This window comes from Anas acuta, chromosome 20, assembly GCF_963932015.1.
Source record: "Anas acuta chromosome 20, bAnaAcu1.1, whole genome shotgun sequence".
NCBI classification, from domain to species: domain Eukaryota; kingdom Metazoa; phylum Chordata; class Aves; order Anseriformes; family Anatidae; genus Anas; species Anas acuta.
This window is the reverse complement of record NC_088998.1, coordinates 6,979,737-7,005,290: the sequence shown is the minus strand read 5'-3', so window position 1 is coordinate 7,005,290 and position 25,554 is coordinate 6,979,737. Positions and strand designations below refer to the sequence as shown.

The following is a 25,554-nucleotide window of genomic DNA, read 5'->3' as shown; positions in this document are numbered from 1 at the left end:
TTTCCATTTTCCTAATTTTTCTTTCCTCGCAACAAGACAAACAGGAAACATTTAGTTTTCTTTTACTGGTTTTCCAGTAAAAGACTCTCAGTGTAGAGTTCAAGCAGCTTGTAACAGTAATGTTTCATGTAGGTTTACTTTATAACAATACGGTGTGACCTCCACTTTGAACCCAAAGGATGTCACACCTTTCATTGTCCATGAGATGCCATGGGCAGGGAGCAGATGATGTCTGCATTTTGTTGCTTGTGCAAGCATGAGAAAGAGCCTGACTTGAGACCTGCACACACAGGCTAGAAAGATGTGCTGCTCTCACTTTGCTGAGTTCTCAGCTCTGCCAGAACAAGTTTGCTTTTCTGCTTCTCCTACATCTCATCTCCCCTGATTTAGCTGCTGGATTCTCTAAAAGATCAGAGACATTGCTCAACCCTCATCCAAAGGAACAGAGAGTTTTGACGTTTACACACCATATTTTCCACCCACGTTAGTGGCCATGCTCACAAAGCTGAAGACCTAGAACTAAAGCTGTGTAGAGACACAGCTCCTTCCTCTCACACTGACTCAGAGAGAAACAACAGGATCCCAGGGAACTTTTCCTATGAAGCCAAGTCTCACACACCTCTCTCCCACATTTTCCCTCATCCCAACCTCTTGCTACATTGCCTGGGTGAGGGCTCAGAAACACAGTACCTGACGGACATGCTCTCCCACTCATTTATAGCTTCAAAAACCACCTCTGATGCCAAATAAGTGGTTTGATTTCCTTCCCCATTCTGAGAACTCACCTTCTCTCTCCTCTAAAGTGCAAAGCCAAAGCCCTGCCCATCAGGGACCCAACACATTTTATTTATTTATTTATTTTTTAAACTCAGGTGACTCAGTCAGCTGTCCTAGCCAGGTTTCACACTGGGCATTTATTTTCATTCTGTCGACTCACATTCTTCCCGTAGATTCAACCAGATGATTTATTCTCCAGTCCAGCTTGCAGAACGCTGCTGGGTACTGCTATGGCCCAGATACCACTAGCACTTAAGAACCCGATTCATTTTAAAGCATGCGAGTGGTCCCATTTAGAGATGCTTTTACACGAGACTAGATATTCTTTGTCCTCTTTAACACTGCCTTGTGGGGCACACACACGCCAGGTGACACAGCACAGGAACAGCTGTGCAGCTTCAGGCAATTAATATTACAGCTGCATCCAAACTGGGTCCCATTTCCAAGGGAATTACTCAGAGAATAAAAGCTGAAGTTTGTGAGCCCAAATTTTCAAGTTGCTGCATTTCAGCAACGGGCAAAGGTCATCTCTAGAAAAGAGATTCTTTGCCTTTTTATACCAGAATCAGTTATAAATAATGCAGGGAAACCGAGGCGTTCATTTGGGTTTACAACAGTTTAAGGAAGAGGTGGATCTTAGGGGCCTAGCAGCTCTCATACGGTCAGACAGGTGTACGTGGCTTCTGAAAGGAGGCACTGATGATTTTCTGTGAAGTGTAGGAAGAGATTGTAACAAGGATCTCCCCTTCCTCTTCACTCAGGGATCACAAAACCCCTGACCAGGAGGAACAGGTGATTCTTTACCACACTCTTCATTACAGGATACTGTGATCCTGGCCTGTTCCCTATCCCCTCCCAGTTTAAGCAGCGAATACCTTTTCTTCCTGCAATCTGCATTTTCAACCTCAGCCAGTTCGTCACACCACAAGGAAAGGAAGAGATGGTCTAGAGAAGCAGTCACACAGCCTGGAAGGTAAAGGCCAGTGTGGCCAAGAGATACCCTACGTGGGAGAGAAGCCCCATCTTTGTGCAGCTGGGACTCCACAGAGCAGATTCCTCCACTGAGGCTGCCGAGAAAGGCAGGGGAGCGATGGGGGAGAAAGGGAAACGGAGCATAAAAAGACAACTGAGGGTCTCTCTGTGAAAAGTATAACAGCAAATTAAAACATAAACGGCAACCGCTTAAGCGAGCGAAGAAGCGTCCCTCCCCTTCCCCCCCCCCCACAAAAAGGCTGCCCTGACACGGCGCTGAATGAAAACGTCAACCCCCTGACATTGATTTGTCTGATGTGTCACCCCCTCGCCGATCCTCCCCGCTCCTGGCGCGCCGCCAGCTCGCAGCCGAACAGAGCCGTGAACCTGGTTCGCAGCGGGGAGCATCAGGCGAGGGGAGCGGGCGAAGGCAGGGGGGGAGAGAAGAGCACGGCGCGGAGAGGGGAGAGAAATGACTCGTGCCTTCACGGTGATGGGTTTGCCTTTATAAATTAGTTAGGCCGCCGTTAGGAGATAAAGAAATTATCTGATAGCTGTCGAGGCAGGCGCTGCTAGATTGCAGTTGAAGGAGCTGAAAGAGACATAAGCAAAAGGAGGAAAAAAAAAGTAAATCTCGCTGACTTTCTACTGTTCCTCGCCTTCTGTCTTTGAAGGAAAATCTGTTAGTTATGCTTAGAGGTGAGACAGAACATTTTGGAGTCTAACCTTTAAAAAAAAAAGGGAGGGTGGGAAAATGCACACTGAACATCAGCGTGCGTGTGCGTGTACATACGCGGTTACAGTTGGGTAGAGGAGCCACAACTTCAAGCCACACAAAGATTGAAAAGAAAGTTACAGAGAGGCACGCAGCTTTCTCGAGACCCATCGGGGATTGCTGATCTCAGCAGAGCCAAAGTGAGATCGCTTTGGCAAAGGTTAATGCTGCTTTTCCACAGTGGAAGCCAAGGAGAGGCTTCAGGTACCGGTGAAAATTAATTGCGAGCGATTTCCAATTTCAAAGGCAGTCATCCCTAATTCCGAAGTGGATTTTCATCCAGGAACAAAGCCACGTCTGCTCTCATTACTTCCAACCCTCAACATTTCTGGACTTACTCCCAAGCATGCTGGGGTGGGTGGAGGGGTTTAAGAAAAAACTCTGGGTCTGATCCTCATCCACCGCAAATCAGTGCGGCACTGGAACTACTCATTTACACCAACCAAAGACGGTGAGGACCTGTCTCATGCTTTGTCTTCTTAGAAATACATATTTTATGAAGTATTTACATTTCAATAAACCCAGCAGGAATTTCATTTAAAGAAAAAAAAATTAAAGAACAATTCACAACACACTCATCCCCAGTAAGAAACAACAGACTTCAAACTGAAGCGAAGAATTAAAACAAAATGCAAAGTCCAGTAACTCGTGTAGTCCCAATCAAAAGCTACACAGACTTAGGATAAAGAAACAAAAATTATCAGTGCTTAAGAGGATCGGAGAGCGTCCGACACATGCTGTCTTTCACCACCGCACTGAATTAAATTGTCAGGATTATCAGCGTAATGCTCTGTTTATGAAGGGTAACGGCAATTTGTGCTGATGGCACTTGCTGCCTTTAGCTTCAAGCTGCCTTCCCGCATCTTCTCTGTAATTCATCAGCTCTCTCTTCTGTTCCGCTGCCCCCTTCTCACACCATGTAGGAAGAGCAGAGGACACATGACTGCAACCAGGCCGAATCGCCCACCCATGCCAATTAGCCACTCATTTCCTTCCATCTGAAGCCAGGGGTCAAAGGAGGGGAATTACACTCCTTTTTTGGGAAGTCCCTTCTCTCCGGGGCAGCGCGTTTTATGAAGAATATAAACCAACCAAACAAGAAAAGACAGTCCCCAGAGTTGTTTGGCTGTAGTGATTTGAGAAGTAGAGGAAAAATATCCACATAAACCTCCCTCCGCACACTGAGCACAGTCTTCTCCAGATGCCTGACGAACAGCGGCTGGCTCAACAACAGGTCTCCTTAGCAGATATAATTACCAGCGTGGGTGACTGACACCGCTCCTTAAACTTGTTAAAAAAAAAAAAACAACAAAATCGGATAAAAGCATTAACATTTAAAATTGGGGAAAAAAAAAAAAAAAGAAAAAGGAGGGAAATTTCCCTCTCCTTTCTCCAAGCCTTCCCCAAATGCTGTAAAATAGAAAAATAAAACTTTCTAGTTGGAACTAAAAATTCACAATTATGTGGGATTTCACCTTTAAATGTCAGTGCTGTTTGTTACATGAAAAAAAACCCTGTCAGCTTAGCCCTCCATGTCTTGCTGGTGTCTGCTTAATAGATAGTTACCTGGGATGATGGATGGCTCTTTGTTAGACCACTAAATGGCTCACAGCCTAGAATAAGCCTGTATTTACTGCCAACATTTGTTTGTTTCAAGGATGCAAAACCAAATACAGCTCCAAGCAGCTCCACCCGACATAAACACGAGAAATAAAAGGGAACTAATTTGTGCACGAGTTTACAGGGCTCCATCAACACCAGTACAACACTAAAAGGACTCTGCACGGCTGCTGTTCTGAAAAGCCAAGAGACAGCAAAGCAGGGAGCAAGGGGAGTCACGTATCTCCAGCTGACTGCCGAGGAGGCTTGGGACCTGAGAGTGCTCCTGAATAGCAATGCTGAGGGTTTTGAGGGTTTTTTTCCCCCCCCACAAAGGGACAACTGTGCGAGCAGAGCTGACTGCACTTTGGGCTGGCCCTTCACCAGCCTGGCTCCTTGCTGCCTATTCCCCTGCCCTAGCTACAGCCGGTGCAAGAGCAGCTTTCTCAGCTAGCCAGGAAACGTACCCCAGTTCTGGTCTGCTGAATCCACTGCCCTCTTTGCCTTCCAGGACCACACTGAGCCCTCACCACTCGCAAAAGCCTCTCCTATTTCTGTCACAAGCCACTTACACAACCTATCTGGGCCAATTACCTGCCAGCTATGACCCACAGCTCCCTTGCTATTTCTCCGCCGGATCTCTCCTGAAGCGAAAGCACAATCTCTGACAATATGGTGCTATGCAGGCAGATGGCCAGTTAGCATTTGACAGGCTCATTTGACTTGTGATCTCCGCATAGCCACGGCTTGAACCCAGGGCCACAGAGATAACAACCGGGTGCGAAGGATCTCCGACTACCGTCTCCTCTCTGCCCCTCGCCGCACACACTCGCCTGCACACAATCTGTCAGGCTGATGATTTTTCGCACGCTTTCCCCCTCCTCTCCTTTTGCTAGTCTGGGGCTGGTCCTGGATCACAAGAATTAATAAATTCTTATTAAAACCTGCGCGAGCTACAGTCCCGCTGAAAGTGCCACGGAAGGTTAATTAGCAAGGATGAGCTGAAACTTTTGTTCGCGTTTCTGACTCACTTAATCTTGTGAGAAGCCAGCAAGCTGACATATTCTGCCTCCGAAGGCGCCAGGACAAGCAGGCTGTTCCCGTGACAGCCAATCCGAGCCGTCCTCCCGATCCGGTGGATGTATTCCGCAGGTGAAGCCGGAGCGTTATACTTCAAAAAGGGAACACGAGAAGGGAAAGGAGGAATTAACAGAACACGGCGTGTTAATTATAAACGAGACGCTCAGCCCGCTCGCCTGAAACAAAGGGGATCTGGGCAAAACCCACACGCTGTACTTGCCTCGGAATCAGTCTGTTTAGGAAGAGCCCATCGGACTCATCCCTGTAACCATCACTCAACCCCCTCAGCCACGGCAGTTTTTTGACATGTGAATGTGACACATTGGCCAACTTTCAGATAATAGGACAGTTTTCCCCATCTCAGTGTCTCTCTTTGCCTTTTACATTTTATTTCTATACAGGCACGTCAGGAACCTGTTTGCTTCCCTCAAAAAAAAAAAAAAAAAAAGAAAAAAAACACACAAAAACCTCAAACCAAACAACCCTCAGCAGTGCCCATACATCCTAAGCAAGAAGCTGCCTGCTTCTGGGAGAAAAGCGGCGAAATGAAACATGACAAATTTAAACCTGGGGTTGGGCTAAATTGCTTTGTTTGAATTAAACCAAATCAGAGGTTACTGGATACATTACTGGATAGAGGAAACCTAAAAGAGGTGAGGGAGTAAGTCCTTCAGGCAGCAGTTGTCTTTCCACCCATAACCACGAGGCGCTATTGAAACGTTGCTTAAAGCTCCGTCCCACCCCAAATAGCAGTGCCCCTCGTTTACTTCTCTGGGGATCAAAAATGTCCAGCCATTTGCAAGATCTGATAAAGGGTGACCTATTTCCCTCCCTTTAGCCTCCCCCTATTCTCCCCCTACCCCTCTTTCCTGGAAAAAATGAACATGCACAGAGATACTGCTTAGAAATGAGCCCTCAGCAGTTTAACTGGAAAAAAACCAACAACCAAAGCCCACTCTAGTGTTTATACCTGTGCCCTCTGGCAAAGTTTCTACTGGCTAGAGGTGTGAGTAAGATGCTGTGAGCAATCTAATTGCTCCCTGCAGGTCCTTGCTCTTGGACACAGCTCTCAGGACAGCTGAGATTTCGCCTTCTGGACACACAGAAATCTCCCAGGGCTTGAGGTAATTTGCACTGCGTTCTAACACTGGCAACTGTATCTTTGGTAAATTATATTAATATACAGAGCTGGGAATTAAAGACTTCACTTCCCTAGCCTTCTCTGACTAGCTAGCTGCTACAAAATCTTTCGTCTTTAAAAAAAAAAAAACAACACAAAATTAAAATAAAATTTGTTACCTGAAGGGATGAGGTAGAAATTAAAAGGTTGTTTTGTTGAGGCTTTGTGCACTGTTCTTTCTACCCAGGTGTCACTTGATAGAGGAGAATCTCTAGATCAGTTTTGCTGAATTCAACTAACCTTTCTTTTAATTATAAATCTTTTGCAAAAATGAAATCTGCTTCGTGCCCCCAGCTTCCTATTTGAAATGACAGGCTGCTATTTTTAAGGTTCAATCCATCTCCCTTAGTTTTTTTTCCCTCCCCAAAGAGAGTATTTCTGTCAGCAGCAATGCAGTGTTCGTGGTTTTTTGTTTGTTTGTTTGGTGGTGGTGGTTGTTTTTGTTTTAAAGGGAAAAACCTGAACTATGCAGTTCTACTGAAAGCTGAATGCTTACAGCTACCCAGTCCCAGTCCCAACCCAGCAAAACCTAACCCGAAACATTCAGGTCATTGCACAGGCAGGATTGGGCTACTCAATGTTTAACATTAGGACTGCACTTAAACTCCTCGTGGAACTGCCTCCCCACCAATCTCAGAAAATCAGAAACACAGAACTGCAAAAGAAACGGCCAGTGCTTCACAGAATTTAGCTTCCCGTGGGGGGGGGGAGCAGGAGGTGTTTCCTCCCAGCCAGCAGAACATTATTACACTGCTGACAATACTCAAGTTATTGAGAAGGAAAACAGACTGTCAGCCTTGACTCCTGGTCCTGTCGTCGGGAACACGCAGGTCTCTCACACCTGTAGGCACCAGCACAAAGGCAAGCAAAACGGCAGAAAGAGGATGTGGACTGGAAGGGGGTTTTCATCTGAGCAAGGCTGAGCTTAATACATACGTACGCATACACAAACACAGCAAACCTACCTGCACGATCCACGTAACTTGAGGCAGGTCCAGCCCACGTGCTGCGACATCCTTTAAAATTAATAAGGAAATTACTGTAAAAATGCTTGCAGATATCAGCAAATTAAAAACTCTCTTAGGGCAGTGATTATGCTGGGACAACTGGCTACACAAGTAGGATTTTTATGTGCCTGGTTTGGGGAGAGATGGACTGAGGTCAAAAATAAGGGTAAGGGTTTAAAATGCAAGGGAGATTGTTAACAGGCTAATACAATAGGAAGTGTTCCACTGCTATGGGCCAAAGCCTGGAGGATATAAAAACATCAATTTCAGGAAAGTGGTGTTGAATTACGGCAGTCTGCTCCGGTCCCTTTGCATTATATCAGAGAGAGTCACCTTTCGTCATGGCAGTGATACCATTACGTGATACCATAGTGATACTTTAGTTCTTCAGTTTGTACCACTGCTGAAAACGGATCTGCTCGTAGCACCTACTGCCCAAACAATGAGAGAGGCAGAATCAAACCCCTGTAAGGCAACGTTACTTCTCAGCGTAACCTCCTCTACGGCGAGCCTAAGAACAGCCAGGCTGCTCATGAGGAAAACGGCCACGAAGCAATGACCAAGGACCCTCGGCCTTGAGTAGAATGCCCAAAGACACGCTCATCTCCAACCACTACTGATTAGTTGTTTCCTAGGTGATGGTCTGAAGTTGAGGAGCAAAAGACTTGCAGGTCACCTGGCCCTGTGATAAAAGGCCACCAAACAATTTAGTAGAACCTGCAGGAAGCTGAAGGACAGCTCGAGGGAAGGGGACTTCAGCTATCCCTTAGATTTTCACCAGTCTGGCTTTGATTTGGAGAAACAAAACTCAGCCCTGAAGAAAACAGTCTGAAGCTACTCTCAGGCAAGTTATTTGATGTGCCAGCTGGTGAGAAAATGCATCAACTTGCAGGACTTGAGCGAGACCCTTTAGTTATCCACAGCCAGTGCAGCTCAAAAAATATATATCCTTTCAAAGAGAAAAGAGTTTAAATAGCATTCAAAATGGAGAGAGTGCAAGCGTGGTTCGATCTCCCTTCTTGATTTTCTGTTCATTAGTAATGTCCTCACATACTCCTTGGATTTTACATTCACCACGCACAATAACAGAGCAGGTGTGCAGATTTAACTCTGTTAGGAAATGTTTTGGAACACGTGTATCTTTTAGCTAGTTGCAAAATAGAATATATTAAGAACGTAAGCAGGAGCTTAATGTACTAAAAATGTGTCAGCCACCCACTGAAGTGTTTTCATGCAACTCCCACACACGTTAAAAGACTAGGAAGCTGATGTTTTGGCAGCAAAGGCCTTCTCATAAGCACTAGCCAGGTTGCTTTGTGGCTCCAATTGCAGTAAAAGAGGAGACACTTTCCACAGCGCCCACTCTGAAATAACACACACTTTAGCTCCAGCACGCTCATTAAGAATCGACTTGTTCCCAGAGTCAGATGAACAGATGTACAAAAAGCCATTTAAAGGAGGTTGGAGAAAATAAATCTAGAGAAGTCGGGGAATGTGTACAGCAGTTACCAGGATAACAAGATTATAAACTCTACAGCACAATCAGACAGGAGTGCTGACGCCTGATTCTGCTTTTGCTGGTTCTGTTATGTGCTCCCACGCTGACAAGTCTTTGGTCTTTTCCTACACCGTGCTCTTTCTCATAGCGAGCAGTCTAGGCAGGGCTGTGGCTGATCAGAGGGCTCTGGCCTTGGGGCAGGGTCAGTTTACCCCAAATATGCAGGTAGTTAAGCTGTCCCTGCGGTCACGAGCAGGCACCACCAGCACAGGGAGGTGAAGGAACCATCCCTCACCCATCAGGACTATTTCCCTCCTCTTCTGAGATAACTTTTCTTAATACCTCTGGCTGTGAAACCACCGCCACAGACAGCATTGTTCACACGTACATTTGCCAAAGGAAGCAGGGAAGTTGAAAGGTTAACCAAAAGCATAACAAAAAGCCAGGGACAACATTTCAGGAGGAGGCTCTCCCATCGCCAGCCCTGTATTCACTTCTGCTTTCACAATGCCACCAACTCCATTCAGCTGTTACTGACATATATCAGCAGCTGTTCTCTTGGGGTTTAGCTTGGCTTTCTTTCAGAAGTATCTTGGGATTTACTGGTAATTGGAGTGTTTTGCAAACTCTCAAAGATTCCTCAGTATCAGTCCACCTGCGTCTCCTGTAGCTCCTTTTCCTCAAAGACCCTGGTAGGCAGCAGCAAGGTAGAATTAGGATAAAAAGTTTGAGCTGATTTGCCTTCCTCTGCTGGCAGAGCCCAAGAGCTTCTTGCTTCTCAGATCTTTAGAAAAATACTTTTGGGTCACCGTGCCAGGAAACAGAACACAGCTCAAGCAACAATTACCCAGTTTTGCTAGTGCTACATTTATTCCCTACGCAGAAGCACTAACCTGCTGCCAACACTCCTTCAGAAAGCCCAACAGATTTCCAATTTACTACCCTCCCTCCTTTTCCTTTGCCCCAGAGAGCATTCCCCCTTCCACACGTGACCTTACACAACCATTCCTCAATAAAAGGGAAATCAAGAATATGGCACCTCCACAGATCACTGCCGATTCTAGTCAATGTATTGGGGAAAACGAAGATTAAGTGACCATCTCACAGGAGCAAGAAGAAAGAAACCACTGCAGTGCAATTGTAAAGAAAACCCAAATGCCAACCAAACAATAATCTGAAGCCTTAACCACGTTCCTGGCCTGACCCCAAATGCAAGTCACAGAATGTCACAGTATCACAGCCCGATCTACCTGAGGGCTTGCAGAAACACTGAAATCTTTGTTCCTAAAAACTGGTGTCACCATCCTGTTCTCGTGGCCTGGAAGGGGGTGGTGAGGCACAGAGGGGTGGGTGCGAGGGAACAGAGGGCAAAAACACCATGCCTAAAGCGAGGCACGTTGCTGCAGAACATGAGAGCCAACACAGCCACTAAACTTTTGTAAGGGCCTCGCACACAATCTAATTAGGGCAAAGGAAATTGCTAAAGTTGCTTTTGAAAGACACTCAATGGTGAGGTCTTGAAGGCCCTGAGCTTGACAATTGGCTGCCTACATGAGGCCTAGAAGTACAGATGGAAGGCAGCTTGCTCAGGTGCCAGGCTGTCAGTTGGATTAAAATGACTCATTTATTTACCAAAGAACCTCACAAAGTGCTTTAGCTAACAGGCAGAGAGGGCCTAACGGCTCTCCAAGCTGGGGAAGAAGCTCTCGCGCCTTCCCGGCCTGCCAAAAGTCATTACTGCCGAGTGTGGAAAGCCATCAGCAGGGTAGAGACCCCCGTCGGCAGGGTGACAGATTGGGCTGCGTAATCAGAGGAGGAAGGAGAGAGCACAGAAGCTGTCAGAGGCGAAAGCTCTTGGCTGGGGCCGCCAGAAAACTGGCAAGATGAGTTAGCGTGACTGAGTAAACAGCAAACAATCTCCAAATGATCTTTCCTCTCTCCCTGGAAGAGATGAACTTGTTTAAAAGGCACATCCCAAAGGAAGCCGCGAAGAACTTCAGCGAAGGAGAGAGAAATAAATCTGGATGAGACCCTCTGAGATACACAGCCCTTCTTTATTTTCTTGCCTGCCAGCTTATTTTGCCTGCAAAAATATTTTATACAATATACTAATATACATATGACATGGAGCAAATTAATAAAAGGAACAGCAGGTCCCATTGCTTACTAGAGCGGAAAGATGGGTGGAGAACATGGCATAAGGGACAAGGAAAGGACGGTAACATTATTTGTGTTGCTCTTTTGTGAGCCAGCTTTCAAAATTTTGTGGGCACTAGTCACTGTTTCGCAGCGAAGAGAACGGAACCATCTTACCGCAGAAGGTTTTTGCTGATATGATAAAAAAAAGCGTTAGAAAAAAGCAATGCCCTCGGAGGCAGGAGGTGGTCACAGTGCCTGGCTGCCCTTTGGACATCTGCGTTGGGGAGGCACCTGTAATGTGGGACTAGTGCAAAGTGTATCTCTATATTAAGGTGTCCATATGGTCCCCATTACTGTGGTAACAGGCCACCTCCTGCTTTCAATGCATTTGTCCTCCCAACATCTCTGTAAGGTAGAGCAGTGCTACTATCCCCATTTTACTGATGGGGAGCTAAAGCACAGAGATTTTGGACTTCGACATCCAACTTACTGCGCTTAACATGCTAACCATGCGCCAGCTGAGCCACAGGAACTGTAACTGTCGGGCTTTGCATCCCTGCCTTGCAATAAATGCAAAACAGCTCAGACTGCAATGAAGTCAGATGACAATAAATGCATCGCCTTACACCACTCTCCTCACCGCGAGCACGGCCAGTTCACGTTACCTCCTATTTATGGCAGGTCAGGAGCAAACACACAACTATCACTGCTCAGCTGATGTGACTACTTGCCTTGTCATCACAATTCCACATCCACTTGTACGGAGTCTGTGGCACGGCAGGAAATCACGCCACATCTCCAGTGTCTCAAGAGGGGAATCCCATCCACTGGGATTTCTTTATTTAACTCCTCTTTCTTCCTACCCTGTTGTATTTTTCCTGCTACAGGCTGCATCTCCCCTCCAAATTGTCTCACCCAGGAACTGGTATCCCAATAAAAGACACAGGAGCAATTGCAATGATTCTATTTTATCTTTGTCTAAAACTGAGCAATTTAATGAGTTTAGAAAGATACTGAGTGAAATTTCAGTAACAAGAGATGTCCCTGAAATTTCTCAGTTATAGACAGAACGTGAATGAAGGATAACAAAGCTTAGCTGTTTAGTATTCAGCATTTATCAGACATTTTTTATCTTCAAAATACTTCATCTGCACCAGTGAATGATTAAGCTTTGCTATCCTCCTTGACTGAGACATTGAAGTATTATCTCCATACACAGGGAAACCAAATTATAGTTACACTTATGCATTGCAAAGATACATTTTGACCTTGACCAAATTATTGTAAAGACCGTACACACAAGCAGGACCAAGACAAGAAGGTAAGAAGTGCATTTTTACAGGTGATACAATATGTAAATTGGCAATGCTACCTCAAACACTCCTATATACGTGGAAGTCCTAGGTTATACTGTGGGCATGAAATTGAGATAAAATTCAGCCCCTGGTTTCTGCAAAAAATTGCAACTAGTTTCCTTTAAGAACAATGTGCTGCAAGAACAGGAGTCATTTCAGAGCTAGAGAGGTTTTCTCAGCTCTAATTACTCCCGATCGCTGTAATTTACAAGTTTGCGGTGGGTAGAAATCGCCAAGATTCACACATTTTCAGATCAACAGCTGCCACTATTAGAGAGCAAATCGTGCAGCCTTCTGCACCACTGCAGCAGGCTAGCTGTAGCACCGACAGGTCAGAAACGAGAAGTGGAAGGTGCCACCACAACACAAGGGTGCCAGCAAACTTCAGTAGAGGACAAGAATTTCTCCGTCAGCACCCTTGAAGGAAGCTTGAAGGGCAAAGCATGGAGAGCAGCAGAGCGTGTGCATTTCTAATGACACCGTTCTCTGGTTGGGCTTCCCTTCCAATCCCGCAGGTTTTTGTTTTTAACCTTGGGGTAGTCATTAAGATGGGAAATATTACATTGCATCCAATTTACCTGGCAGTTACGGAGCATGCTACAAATTAGGATTGTTTTCTATTGACTGCGCACAGAGGGCAAGGTTCCAGCTTCAAATGAACAGATTTTTGCAGAAACATAAGGCCATGCAAAACACGTAGAGGCTCTTGTGTATGACACTCACTTTTTCTGCTTGTGGTGTCTTACAGCAAAAGATCACACAATAGTTTGCAAAGAGGGCACCAGTCCTTATTTAATGTGAAACACAGAAAAAGGAGACGACTTTCCTCAAGGTCAGACAGTGAGCTGGAATTACAGCTCAGTGCCAAGCTCTCTGTTCTACCATTAGATACCAGGCGGGCCCATTATCATGGAGCTGCAGAGGGACTCTAAGTTACTTACAGTGCAAAGCAAGATGCCGGTCTTGGATTTTAGGAACTCCTGGAAGACCTCTGTTCTTTCCTAGAGCAGAAAAATTGTGTACACACATTACAATCAATCCTAAAGCGAAGTATCTAATGTAACAATTAAACAATTATGTCTCATTCAGGTGGTCCCACATGGCGATACAACCACATTTGCTGTCACACTACACCACCTCTGAGCACCAGCAACCAAAGGCCTCAGTAACACCCATCCACCTACAGACACTCACACTTCCTTGATTTTACTCCGTTTGTTCTCTTCCTTTTCAGAGCTCAGACTGTCTGCGGCCTCTGACACATGATCCCAGTCTCCTTCCTGGCCCATTTTCCTCCTCCTGCCAAAATGACCTTGTCTCTATGTTCCAAGCCTTCCTCCTCAGAGTTCTAGCTAGAGGTTAAGCAAACAGGCTGCTATGTTGATGATAGAGAAGCTTGATGTACTTGACTCCCAGCTAGATGAATTGTTCTAGGAAAGAAGGGAAACTTGGGCCTTGCCGACACACTGAACCCTCTGCTGACAAAAATTAAAGAAGAGAGCACGCTGTATCTTGTTGACAATGACAGCAGCCGTGCTCAGCAGTACCATATGGGATCCACAATTTAGCTCCATTAATGCTCTTAATTTGAAGACATCAAGCACTAATTACACACTGGGTACTAAAAAGGCAAAACCCTTCCCCTGGTGCCAGCTACTTAGTGGTGTTCTGTTGCCTTAACAGCTGGTCAGGGTAGAGTTGGGCCAGACCAGGCCTGCTCGCTCACTCAGGCAGGCAGGTTGAGGAAAGGCCAGAATGCAGGGACAGCAAAGCACATGTTTCTGGTCTCCACAGGATGGGAATGAGTGAGAAAAACAATGGCTCTTCACCTCTTGCTTCCTCAGAAGAGATCTATTCATTTACCATCTCTGCTGTGCAGCTCGAGAGTGAAGCAGCAGCTCTCTCCATCACAGACCAAGGGCAGGTTCTGGGGCTGAATTTTCAAGGGAGCTCCCTCAGCTACTGAGGGAAAAGCTGCAGTGACAGCTTACTCGACACTGTTCTCCCGGCAGCAGACTCCAAGCTCTCCATCCTATCCCACTCTGCTAAAACCTAGACTTATTTTTTGGGGTAATCACCGTTATATTGCTATTATTCCATCTCAGGGAAAAGAACAGGCTGTCAAGACACCGTTCTTTAAAGCCAATAGGGTCAACTTCTCGGGTAGTAACATTTTGGGGCTGGGATGAGGTTTGCCTCTGGCATTAAAAGCCTTTCTTGACTGCATGAGAGAGAACCACGGATACATAAATGGTTTAAGCGTGCCCACTGGGAATACTGAACGGCTGCCTCAGCCTGCTGAAATAACACCTCTTGCCTCTTCAGCTGTGTTTTTCAGATATAGCTACCAAAGTACTTTCCAGAAGTAGGACAATATTCTTATTCTCATTAACAGATGGAAGAATGAGGCCCCCAGAGGTGAAATGACTCTCTGTCCTCTCTTCTGCCCTCCACCCCAAAATAACCACAAAATAAATCATAGGGAGTAAGGAACAAAACCGGGTATCCTGACATTCTGATAGTGCTTACTTCCTGTTCCATGTTGCCGTGCAGTCGCAGAAACTCTAAGTGCACAGAGGAGACAGATGAATGTTTAGGTTGTTCAGACTCTAGCCCTCCTGAAAGGACATTTAGAAGGAGATTGTAGTGGAATTCCACTTGTTCACAGCTGGAGAAAAAGATGATCATCTTATGTCGCTTTTCAAACTGCAAGGAAACAAAAAAAATATTGCATGTGTCCATTTCCCACACACCTCTCCCAATTCCCTGATCTCATGATACTTCTGTGACTTCTGTTTCTGTAGATAAAATTATCCAGGAACGGGGTATATTAAGAGGTTTGACACCAAATGCTAAGCCCACAGAAGTAGTACAAGAACATGCTGCAGTTATCTCACTGTCAGCATGAAAGATGCAAGAACACCTCAGCTCTCCTGTGGCTCCCTCTACACTAGATGCACTTCAAAGCTTTAGATCTAATCCAGGCTATCCTTGACAGAGTAAGAGATGTAGGAGTGAAAAAGTGCAAAGGGCTACTTAGTAATATAAATGCAAGCCGAGTCTCACCTTGCATTTCTCAAGGATAAAAGCTGCTAACGTGACAAGCCTCAATTTGCCGGGGACCATCATGACATACTGCTTGAGCTGCTCTGGAACAGCAAAGTTTTCCTGGTCCATACAGCTTGACGGACTACTATCTGCTTGTAACGCTGCTTTGAGACTCTTCTGGTTTTCATCCGCTATGGAAATTCTGATGGGATCATTCAAACTGATATCAGCCAGCCGTGTCACACCTAAACCACAGAAAATTAAAAACACATGAGGCCCAATCTGGGGTGCTGCTGGAGGGGGTGGTGATATATTCACATACAGAACAGCTAATGCAATTCCTGTGAAAAACAAGGAATTCATGAGCCATGCTTCAAACACTGAGAGAACTCTTCCACATCTACAGACTTTTCAGGGCTCAGCCAGGCTTAGTTGCTGCAGACTCCACCAAAAGCGTCACAAGCCCTGCTTCAGCCAATTGTTATTTTACATGATAGAAATGTCTCATCCAGATAGACAGCATTTGGCAGTTCCATTTTTTAATGATGTGTGTGGAAAAACACAACAGATCTCTGCTCTATAAAGAGTCTAAGAGTCACTAGGCCTGGCTCAACTCCTGCCTCAGCAATTGACTTCTTGTACAATACTGAGTAAATCACACAGCAGCTGCCCTGTTCTGCCTTAATTCTGCATCCATAAGGGAAAAAAACAAACACCAAACAAAAACAGTGCTTCCCAGGTTCATGGTGACTTTGCAGTGTGTGACATATGTAAGTATATACCCTGACAGAAATTCCATTAATGAAGAAGTGCCATAAACCCAACAAAAATCAATAGGCATTATTCCACTTCTGCAAAGGACTTCAGATTGGGACATAATATAATAAATCTCAACAAGCTATTTCACAGTCCCCTGTGAATTTTTCAGCTAAAAGAAACACAACACGTCTATAACCTACCTTCTGTGAGTGTGGCTGAGAGCAGGACATTCTGACGTGCCTCTTTCTCAGCATTTAAAGCATTAAGTATCACAGTCACATCCTTTTCAAAGCCCAGGTCCAGGATCCTACAAAAACAACCGAGAGGACAAAAGATGCTCTAAGGAATGAGAAGAAAGTCTTAAGGCTACGTAAGCCAATTAAGAACAGCAGAAGTGCTAGAGCTGATCAGATCTTTGGCCCATCTAGCTTTATGTTCTACCTTCAACTTTTGACAGGCTGAGACATGTCAGAATACTCAGCGAATCTCTGCAATTGAATTGTAGAATAATCTGTCCAAAGGGGATATTTCTTCCTAATCTCAGACATCTATCTGCGGCTTAGCTGAGGCCACTAAGTATGAATGCCTTAAGAACTTTTTTTTTTAATGTATTATCTAATGCAGACGCAGAGAGTGTCTTTATTTTTTTCCATATCTGAACACCTGGAAGTTTACCTGTCTGCTTCATCGATGATGAGCCACTGAGTGCGACGGAAATGAATACATTCTGTGGACTTGATGTGATCAACCAGTCGACCAGGAGTTGAAATAAGGATATTTATCCCTTTACGTAATCTGATTAAAAACAAAAACACATATTACAAGTGACTGTGGAATAGGAAACCAGAATGAAGAGCTGGAACCTACACAGGGAAAAAAAAAATCACGGACATAGTAAAATTAGCAGGAATAGTACTTTCTCATTGATTAAAACTGTAATTTCTTGCACAGCCGAATTTTACCCTTAATCATCACTGATATTCACAGTGGCATACTCAGCGATACAGACAACGTGGAAAGAAATATTAATAATATTAAAAAAAACCACCACCAATAAACAAAAAACATGCAAGCTCAGTTTTCTATTCTAACTGAGTACTTTTTACTGCATAGAGTAAACTTCTTTTTGTGGATGCTTATACACAGACAAATGAAAATTTCATTTTGGTTTACTGGCTTACAAATCAATTTTTGAAAAGGGAAAAGAAAGATTTTTAACACCAGGAAATCTCTTCTCCAAAAAGCAATTTCCCCCATAACAAATACTGTAGACGGCACTTGGAGATAAGCAAATACAGGTGTTTGTCAGAAAAGAAAAAATACCAACACGAGAAATCATCATCTCAGAAGGCTCATCAACATTTTAGAAATAGATCCAACTGAGGAAAGTGAATACTTCCTGCTGACCCAGTCACTGTATCTGTGTAAGATCCAGGGGGATCACAGCTTGATCCAAACTCACAATCCTTTCTCCCACCAAGAAAAGTACTCTAAAGAAGAGTAGCAGAGAAAAAGGCTGTAGAGCAGAAGAACCCAAAATACAATTTAAGAAGTTGGTTTCATACCTGGCTTTTTCTGATTTTCTCTTTTCTCCCCCCATTAGCACTCCAGGCACAATCCAGGTAAACGGCTACAGAAAGGAAAAGCAAGACCAACATAGATTCTTCTTAATAAATAGACAGAGCCTAATCCAACAAATGATTTTTCTGGGCAAAAAGAGAAAAGACCAGAGCTGACTGCAGTGCGTGCCTGATTTGATCTAACAGATACAGCCTATATGCCCTTTCTCACCCACAGATAAATATCAATGGCACCTCTGTTTCTAGGCATGTAACTTGCTTCCCACGTTGTCTAGAAAATAGAAATGCAATCACTTTTGCACCGCTTTCACTCACATAATAATATTTCTTTCTCCTCTCCCCATGTAACCTAAATGTTCAAAGACAAGCTACAACGCTATTCCTTCATCTTGCCTTTAAGCAATATCCTCCTGTGGCCAAGAAAGATTAAAAAAACCCAACACACCAGACCTATAAAGTTTATTTGTACCTACACAGATCTACAGGCACAGAGCCACCATGTTCACATTAAATATCAGTTTCATTGATACTGGCAGGAGTCTTTGCCATTTACTTTAATGAGGCCTGACTCTTCACCGAGTCCAATATTGCCCGATATTTACAGGGGAGATAATCAAAGCACAGGACTGTCATTGCCTCACTTGACAAGAAATGCAGGACAGACGCAGAGCACAGCTTGTAAGGATTGCACAAATGCGTGACTGGTAAATAGGCTTAAGTTTGCATGGGTCACTGCTTGCCAAAAATACTCCAACAAAACAGTTTCTAACAAAAAGTGCTCCTTGGACAGGTTTGAAATAAGAAAGATGTCTTAGCAAGATCCATCCAATATAATCTCAGCAGTTGGCATTAGAGTAACTGCATCAAGAAGAGCTCAACTAGCCTTTTTCTCCCTCAGTAATTACACAAGTTACACTCTCCAGTCAGATCGTGATCCAAATAGTCTCTTTTGGGTTACTGTAACAATTGATGGTTGCTACACATTTACGGGTAACAAAGAGAAAAATTAAAGGGTGTGGAGCAATCCGGACTTCATTCTTTGATGACCACCTTCAATTGCTCGAGGTCTTGACAGACTACTATTGCTCAATATTAACAGATTGGAGTTCCAGGTCAAGAGTCGAGAAGACTCAAGTACTTTAAACCTCACCACGACACAATAAAATTTGACATGGTAATTCCAGCACTACAAAGATTTGGAAGATGCCTTATTATTTCAAAGAACAACAGAAGATGGGGTGGGAAGATGGATCAGACAAACCATTTAGACACCTTCTAGCTCCATGCTAAGATACCCTGCCTCAGATAAAAGTAATATATTATTATGTAGTGATCTTCAAAAGCCTTTTAATTTCTCCAGCCATTCAAACGGCTAAGTGGCTCACCTAAATTCTAATCCCCATCTGAAATTCATCTGTCTAGTAACAGTTTCAGTAAAATGGTACTTGTCATTGTGAGAGTTTTCATTCATAACTCAGACTGAAATGATGGCAGCTATTTCTAAAGACAAAGCATGAAGATCACTAGACTTGTTTTTGAAAACTTATGTAACTAAGGTGCCAGAATTAATCAGCTTATTGATCATTTAATAGTTTAAAACATGCCACAGCAAAAATCACACTTAAATGTGTTTAAAGACAGACAGATTTATCTTGCAGGACCATAGATCTTAACAGATGCTGGATTTCCTTAAGCACCCAGTTGAACTCACAGGAACTGAAATTGCTTAGCATCTTACAGGAAGAGGCTCAAAGGAAAAAAAAAAAAAAAAAAAGAAAGAAAATTGAACTGAATTCTTACCTTGAGTAGCTTCTGTATTGTATCAAAACTCTGGATTGCAAGCTGTGGAATTCAACACAAGAAAGTGAGTTCTGAGAAAGCCTACTAACGGACAGCAATCCCCTCTTTGCCTCAAAAATCTGTAAGATGTCTGGATGTCTGTTCCACATATTGTCAGAATCCTAAATATGTCCCTAACTGTTCTTTTACAAGCTGCCTATTATTTTAGTCCCTTAAATAATCCTTCTTTTATTATATTTGGACCTGTTCAAAAACCCCTCTATTGGTTCAACTCCACAAGCCAGCTGTCAGGACAATACAGACTTCTGCAAGCCTCTTTGAATGCCCCAGGGAAAAAAATACGCTGAAACCACAAAAGATTTTGCTCCACTAGAAGAGTAAAAAGGAAAACTGCACAGTTTCTGGAAAAAAAAAAAAAAAAAAAACAGAAAAAAAAAAAACACAACGCAACCAACCAAACGAAACACTATGAAAAGGAAATGCAGCCCAGCAGTTAAAACACTATCTTCTGGCAGTCGGTGTGTGCCACATTATCCCCTCACCTGACCCACGGAGTGATCATGCCACTGGACCTTTCTACCTCTCCGTTTCCCAGTCAGCAAACCAGAGGTGGGATATACAAAGCTTGCAAAGGTAAATGTCTGGTCAGTAGGAAACATTTAGCTGTTGGGTTTCATGTGCTGTCCAACAGACATTGCTGCTGTGGCAATGAGGAAGACTGAGAGGCAATGGTGCCACCCTGACTCATTTCATGGAACACGGGTATGTGACCAGGGCTTAGTTATGGGAATAAAACTATTTTAATTGCTCTGACTACACATTACGTACTATTTGCCAAGCTCTCAAGAAAGCCTATTACCTTCAACAGAAAGAAAAGTAATACCACCTGTAATTACAAGGTATCTTGATAAGCGCACTCATTGGCAGCTCTTTAAACAAGCTTATGAACAGTTTCCTACATGCTTAGTATTCACACAGCATCCTAGCAAGGCACTGAGTTTGCTGCTGTAAAAAATTTAAATAGCTTCAGAGCTTTCTCCTTTCATGGAACTGAGCTGAGATATTGTTGCACTGCAGGTTGCATGAAATACTGTGCCCCAAACTAGATACCTGCAATCAGTTCTCTACATTGAAGTTATTATCATTTGACATGCACAAAAAAGGTTGATACCCTCCTCTGAAATTGCTTTTGCAATTGCAAATAACATAAATCAAATAGAAGAGTTCTGTGCAGAAACCAACTCTTGGTAGCCTCATCTTCAGCATTCACTTCTGGATTTGAAAAAAGGGCTTTATAAGCAAAGTGTTTGTATAAACCTCCACGCTTGCAAAGCTGATTTCATTGGTTTTCCTTACTCCTGCTGTATGAAGTAGGCAAGCTTCTTCCCCCCATGCACTGAACTAGAGAGTTTCTCCAGTTCTCCCAAATTAGATCTCGCTGCATGAGGAAACCTTAAGAGAAGTCTTCTGACTTATTTTGGTATGGCAGAAAACAAAAACACCAACATGCATTCAGAGAGCAAACACTCTGCCAGGGCAAAAAGATGCTTCCTAGGACAGTCTTCAGTCCCTGGTGGATCCACATCTACTAAAAATCAGTGTTCACACAATCAGTTTCTGACAGAAACAGAAAGAAAAAGGGCCACCTACCTCTCTTGTTGGGACTAATATAAGTGCATACGGCCCATCACTCCGCTGCAAACAGAGAAGACAAGAGGACTGCTAAGAGAACGTAGAGCTAATACACAGGCCACTTCCACTTCTAAGATCTATTAGCTGACCAAGTGAATTCTAAAGGGTTTTACTATAAGCCTGTACATCACAGTTTGAGGCACTCCCCACCCCTTTTTTAAAAAAAAAATCAACAGTCTTTTCAAGTATCAACACCGCACCACCATCTCTTTTCTGATGTAAAGGGGAATGTACAACATTTTACATATAAGAATATTTGCATGGTTCTTAAATTATCTCAAAGGTACAGGTAAGTCACATTCACAAATACAGCAAGAGGTTGCTTGACCTTTTTAAGGACAGACACCAATGACTACAAGATAACAGCTGGAATTTATTTTTTTATTAATCTTACTATCAAGAGCAAATATATTTAGTCACACCTACCTTTATTTTGGTCTTCATTCCTTGTAAAGACTGTACAAGCGGAATCCCATAGGCAAGAGTTTTACCTTCATTAAAGAGAAAATTGGAAGAGTTTCCATCAAAAAAAAAAAAAAAAGAAATGGAAATTGCAGTACTCCTGCAAATTAAAGTACCATTCACCTCACTATTCTTAAACTGAAACCAGAACCTGGAAATGTTTTAATTAAGTAAGAAGTTTCCAAAAAAGCAGATTGACAGACTATTCTCTGAGGGTTTACACTAAAAAGAAGAGGTGGTGGTATCCCAACTAAGATCCATCTAAAGAAATAGCTCTGTCCACCCAAGAAAATGTAACATCAAGACAGTTTACTGTAGAGCAAGCACATAAGTTTGTATGGTGAGAGCGTGTGCTGCTTAGCTCCACTGGCCTCCTGGCCCTGCATCCCCAGCACGAGCCTTGGAACAGGCCCATGTGCAATGGCTGGCAGCTGCACATCAACATTCAGTCCCAGCACCGGCTTGTCACAGAAGTTTGCACAGCATCTGTCTGTGCCATGGCAGTCCCACGCCAGGGTTCTGAGCCTGTCACTCTTGTGAGCTGAACTGGGAACATGATGTTTTGGTTCTTTAATTTGGAATCCAGTTTAAAATGCTGTAGGAAGGGAAACTGGCAACTAGATACTGACCTGAACCAGTCTGAGATCTCACTAGAGCATCTTTGCCTTGCAGGAGCACAGGGATTGTTTCTTTCTGAACACTGTGTAACAAACAAACAAGTCAGGAAATACAGATGCAACACAGCACAGAAACTTAAGGTTTAAACATACATTGACTGTTTCAGAACTGTTTACCCCAATTTCCACATGTTCACCTCTGCTGTATAGCTACATCAGTAGAGATGAGTTTTAAGGGAAGTCTGCAGATACACATCAGATATGATAGATCAAAAAAAGGTGATTTTATGATTCCAGTACCAAATTAGAAGCTAGGATTCCAAAGTTCCATCTCCAGCTATGACAATGACTCGCTATGTAACTTATGAGTTATTTCTTGTCCCAGATTTTGAAAGAAATAAACCTGATGGGAAGTGGGATAGCCTAACAAGTACTGTGGTCTTCACAATCCAATTAAGTATAATAAACAATCAATGAAGTGCAAAATTTTTATACTGATTTACTTACTTGGTCATACTACATATCTTCAGGACAGTGGTTATTGTGGATATCTAGGGAGAGAATTAACAGGAAAAAACAGGTTTCATTGTCAAGCTGTCTCTTTTTTTTTACTTTTAGAGTACAAGATACAGCAAAAATCAGAAGACTGATATTTATTCTCTACATTACTTGTCCAGGGCGGACAGATGGAAAAGTTACGATGTCCTCAAAATCCTTCTAATAGCTTATCAGAATCATACCATTGCTGGTACATTGTGAAATACCAGATTTATTAAAATACTGCACCCCTAAATAGCATTTTGTGCTTTTGGTATTACAGATGCATACAGTGAAAGGTGCTGAGCCTCTGTGTTTTGGGTTGGGTTAGGATACCGGCCAGCACACTGAGCTAAGAGACTGCGATACAAGGTACTGGTGAGCCTGTTCAAGGTACCATGAATAAAGGTGCACCTCTCATCCCTCTAAGAAACACCACCCCTTAAACAGCATGTTAAGGCACAGAGCCTTCCTGCCACTCACCAGGTGTGGATGGAGGTCCAACTGGCTAAAAGAATCTGTAGTGAAAATACTTTCTTGTACCTGCTGCACTGCTTTTCTGAGTTTGGGGAAACAGAACAGAACAAAGCACATGGTATGGTTACAAATTATACTTTAGTAATCTATGTAAACAGCAAGGAAACCAAAAAAATGGCAATTACTATGCCCAAGCAAGGGCTAGAATTCAAGACACTCAATTTCAAGACATTGATTTTTTTTTCCCCTCTCCCCTTTGTGAATACCTGTGAATTTTTGGGATATCAGGGTTGTTTCTAAACAAGCTTGATGTCTTAACGAAAGGTTTACTTTTCTGGCTTTCATTTTGGTTGTCAGTCAACTGCTTCTTAGGAAGAGATTTTTGTGGCAAGCTTCCCTTTTCCCTGACGTTGGCTTCTGTAGCACATTTCTTGAAGGCATTTATCGGTGGCTTACGTTTCGAAGGTGGGTTTCCATGCGGTGACTGGAGCTTTCTTTTCAGAGCATTAGACTGCTTTGATGTTAACAAACAAACCAGATAGCAAGAATACATTAATGAATGGGAATTAAGTAAACAATACCATTATTTTGCTCATGGTGAACAGAAACATCAGCCCCAAAACAGAACCATTAGTTTTAGAATCTCCTTGACTAAAGAAGTGAAGTTTGATTTTTGCAGCTAAGCAGTTCCTAGTTTAACAGATTCAACATCATGCCTGAGACCCCTGAATGCTACTAAAATTCAAATAAAAATCTAAAGGCATATATGGTGCTTATCACAAAACGATTTTGTCTAGCTTCTCTTGTATCTGAGCAAAAATGCTTCAAAATATAATAATAATATATCTCTCAAAAGTTTTGCAAGCCTTCTTCTTATATTAAAGCCATCTCTATAGCCTTTTCTTTCTCTGGGCAGCGGGATGGCCTGTCCTTCACTCCAGCCTGTGCTTCTGCCAGCTTCAGGATTTCTAAGCTTTCCACTACTTCTTTTACCAAAACTGATTTCTTTAACTGATCTTCCAACCACCTGAAGATTTTTTTTTTTGCTTTCCCAATATCTCTCTGTGAACACTGAAAAAGAAAATTAATTTAGCTTCCTTTGTCCCCAAAGCTCCTTTCTATCCCCCAGCTGTTTCTCAATAAACTTGTTTTCCTTGACACATTTGCAAAACTCCTGAAACACGTGAAATCCCTGCACAATCTCACTTCACTTTTTTCCCCTCTCTTCCCCACTCTTAGCTGGGCACTGTAATTTTCATTGTCCCCCCATGAACCAGACTATTCTCAAGCTCTATTACTTTTTCCACTTGCTTCTTCACATTGTCGGCATTCAAGAACTTCTCGGATGTGATTCTCGGTTGCTGTAAAACGTATTACGCTCCACTGAGTTCCAAGAACTCCATCAGCTTACCCAGCCGAGGCCCTGCACCGTAGCTGACATCGTTCACGTGTGGCTGGGCAAACTTTGCCAGGTTTGGCAGCAATCTCCCTTCAGCTGTTTTCATTACCTGTGCTTTCTCCCCAGCTCCATTTACCCTGCTTGAAACAACCCAGCCTTCTCCAGGCCCTCCTGGAGCACACTTTGTGGAAGTTGGTGGGGGCACTCTCCATAAAATAACATCCTGGCTTACCAAAACCCCCCAATTCACCCCAAACCTCCCTCCTGCCTTGCAGCTGGCGGCGGCGCTGCCCTTCCCCGCCCCACCGCTGCCGGCCGCCCGGCGCTTCAAGTCCCGCTTCCCAACTGAAAAACGCCGCTAGGAACCCATTCTCACTCTTTTTTTCCCCAAAACTTGTGGGGAGAAGAGCACCTAAAGCGCCTCGCAGCGCTGCGGGGGTTTCTGTAACTCACAAAACCACCTCCGCCACCCCTTCATCATCATCTTCCTCACAGCACCTCACACGTGTACGAGCGCCTCCGGGGCCAGCAGGCGACCCGGGCACAAGCGCCCCTTCCCCACCACCCCAAAACCCACCCCCGACCCCAAAACCCATCCCCGTGACGGGAAGAACCAGCCGGGACACCCCACACGCAGCGAGCTTCTCCCCGGAGCCCCACTCACCCTGCCAGAGCTCAGGTTAAGGAGCAGCGCCCCTCCCTCCGCCATGCCCCGCCGCCTCCACACGGCTCCGGGAACCACCGAGGGAACCGAAACTGCGGCCGGAGCCCCGCTGAAAGGCGAGGAGGGGAGGAAAAGAG

At 43.9% G+C, this 25,554-nt stretch overlaps 1 protein-coding gene across 7 annotated transcripts in view; it reads right to left on the bottom strand.

Moving 5' to 3' along the window:
* DDX31 (DEAD-box helicase 31) overlaps positions 1-25,553 on the bottom strand; it is a 46,373-nt gene extending 20,820 nt beyond the window's left edge. For 2 of the 7 annotated variants that reach the window (XM_068656859.1, XM_068656866.1), the window contains exons 1-17: positions 25,418-25,553; positions 24,653-24,715; positions 23,621-23,868; positions 23,361-23,436; positions 22,848-22,891; positions 22,353-22,423; positions 21,688-21,752; positions 21,220-21,264; positions 19,570-19,611; positions 17,755-17,819; positions 16,865-16,984; positions 16,390-16,496; positions 15,449-15,675; positions 14,912-15,088; positions 13,324-13,383; positions 7,349-7,399; positions 5,155-5,294 (exon numbers count right to left, since the gene is read on the bottom strand). In XM_068656859.1, the coding sequence (XP_068512960.1) occupies positions 5,155-5,294; positions 7,349-7,399; positions 13,324-13,383; positions 14,912-15,088; positions 15,449-15,675; positions 16,390-16,496; positions 16,865-16,984; positions 17,755-17,819; positions 19,570-19,611; positions 21,220-21,264; positions 21,688-21,752; positions 22,353-22,423; positions 22,848-22,891; positions 23,361-23,436; positions 23,621-23,868; positions 24,653-24,715; positions 25,418-25,462 (1,646 nt within the window). In that variant the 5' untranslated portion in view covers positions 25,463-25,553. Of the gene's footprint in view, positions 1-5,154; positions 5,295-7,348; positions 7,400-13,323; positions 13,384-14,911; positions 15,089-15,448; positions 15,676-16,389; positions 16,497-16,864; positions 16,985-17,754; positions 17,820-19,569; positions 19,612-21,219; positions 21,265-21,687; positions 21,753-22,352; positions 22,424-22,847; positions 22,892-23,360; positions 23,437-23,620; positions 23,869-24,652; positions 24,716-24,765; positions 24,811-25,417 lie in introns of those variants that run through there. The other 5 variants (XM_068656860.1, XM_068656862.1, XM_068656863.1 and 2 more) reach the window with 5 other exon arrangements.
* Position 25,554: the final 1 nt, after the last annotated feature.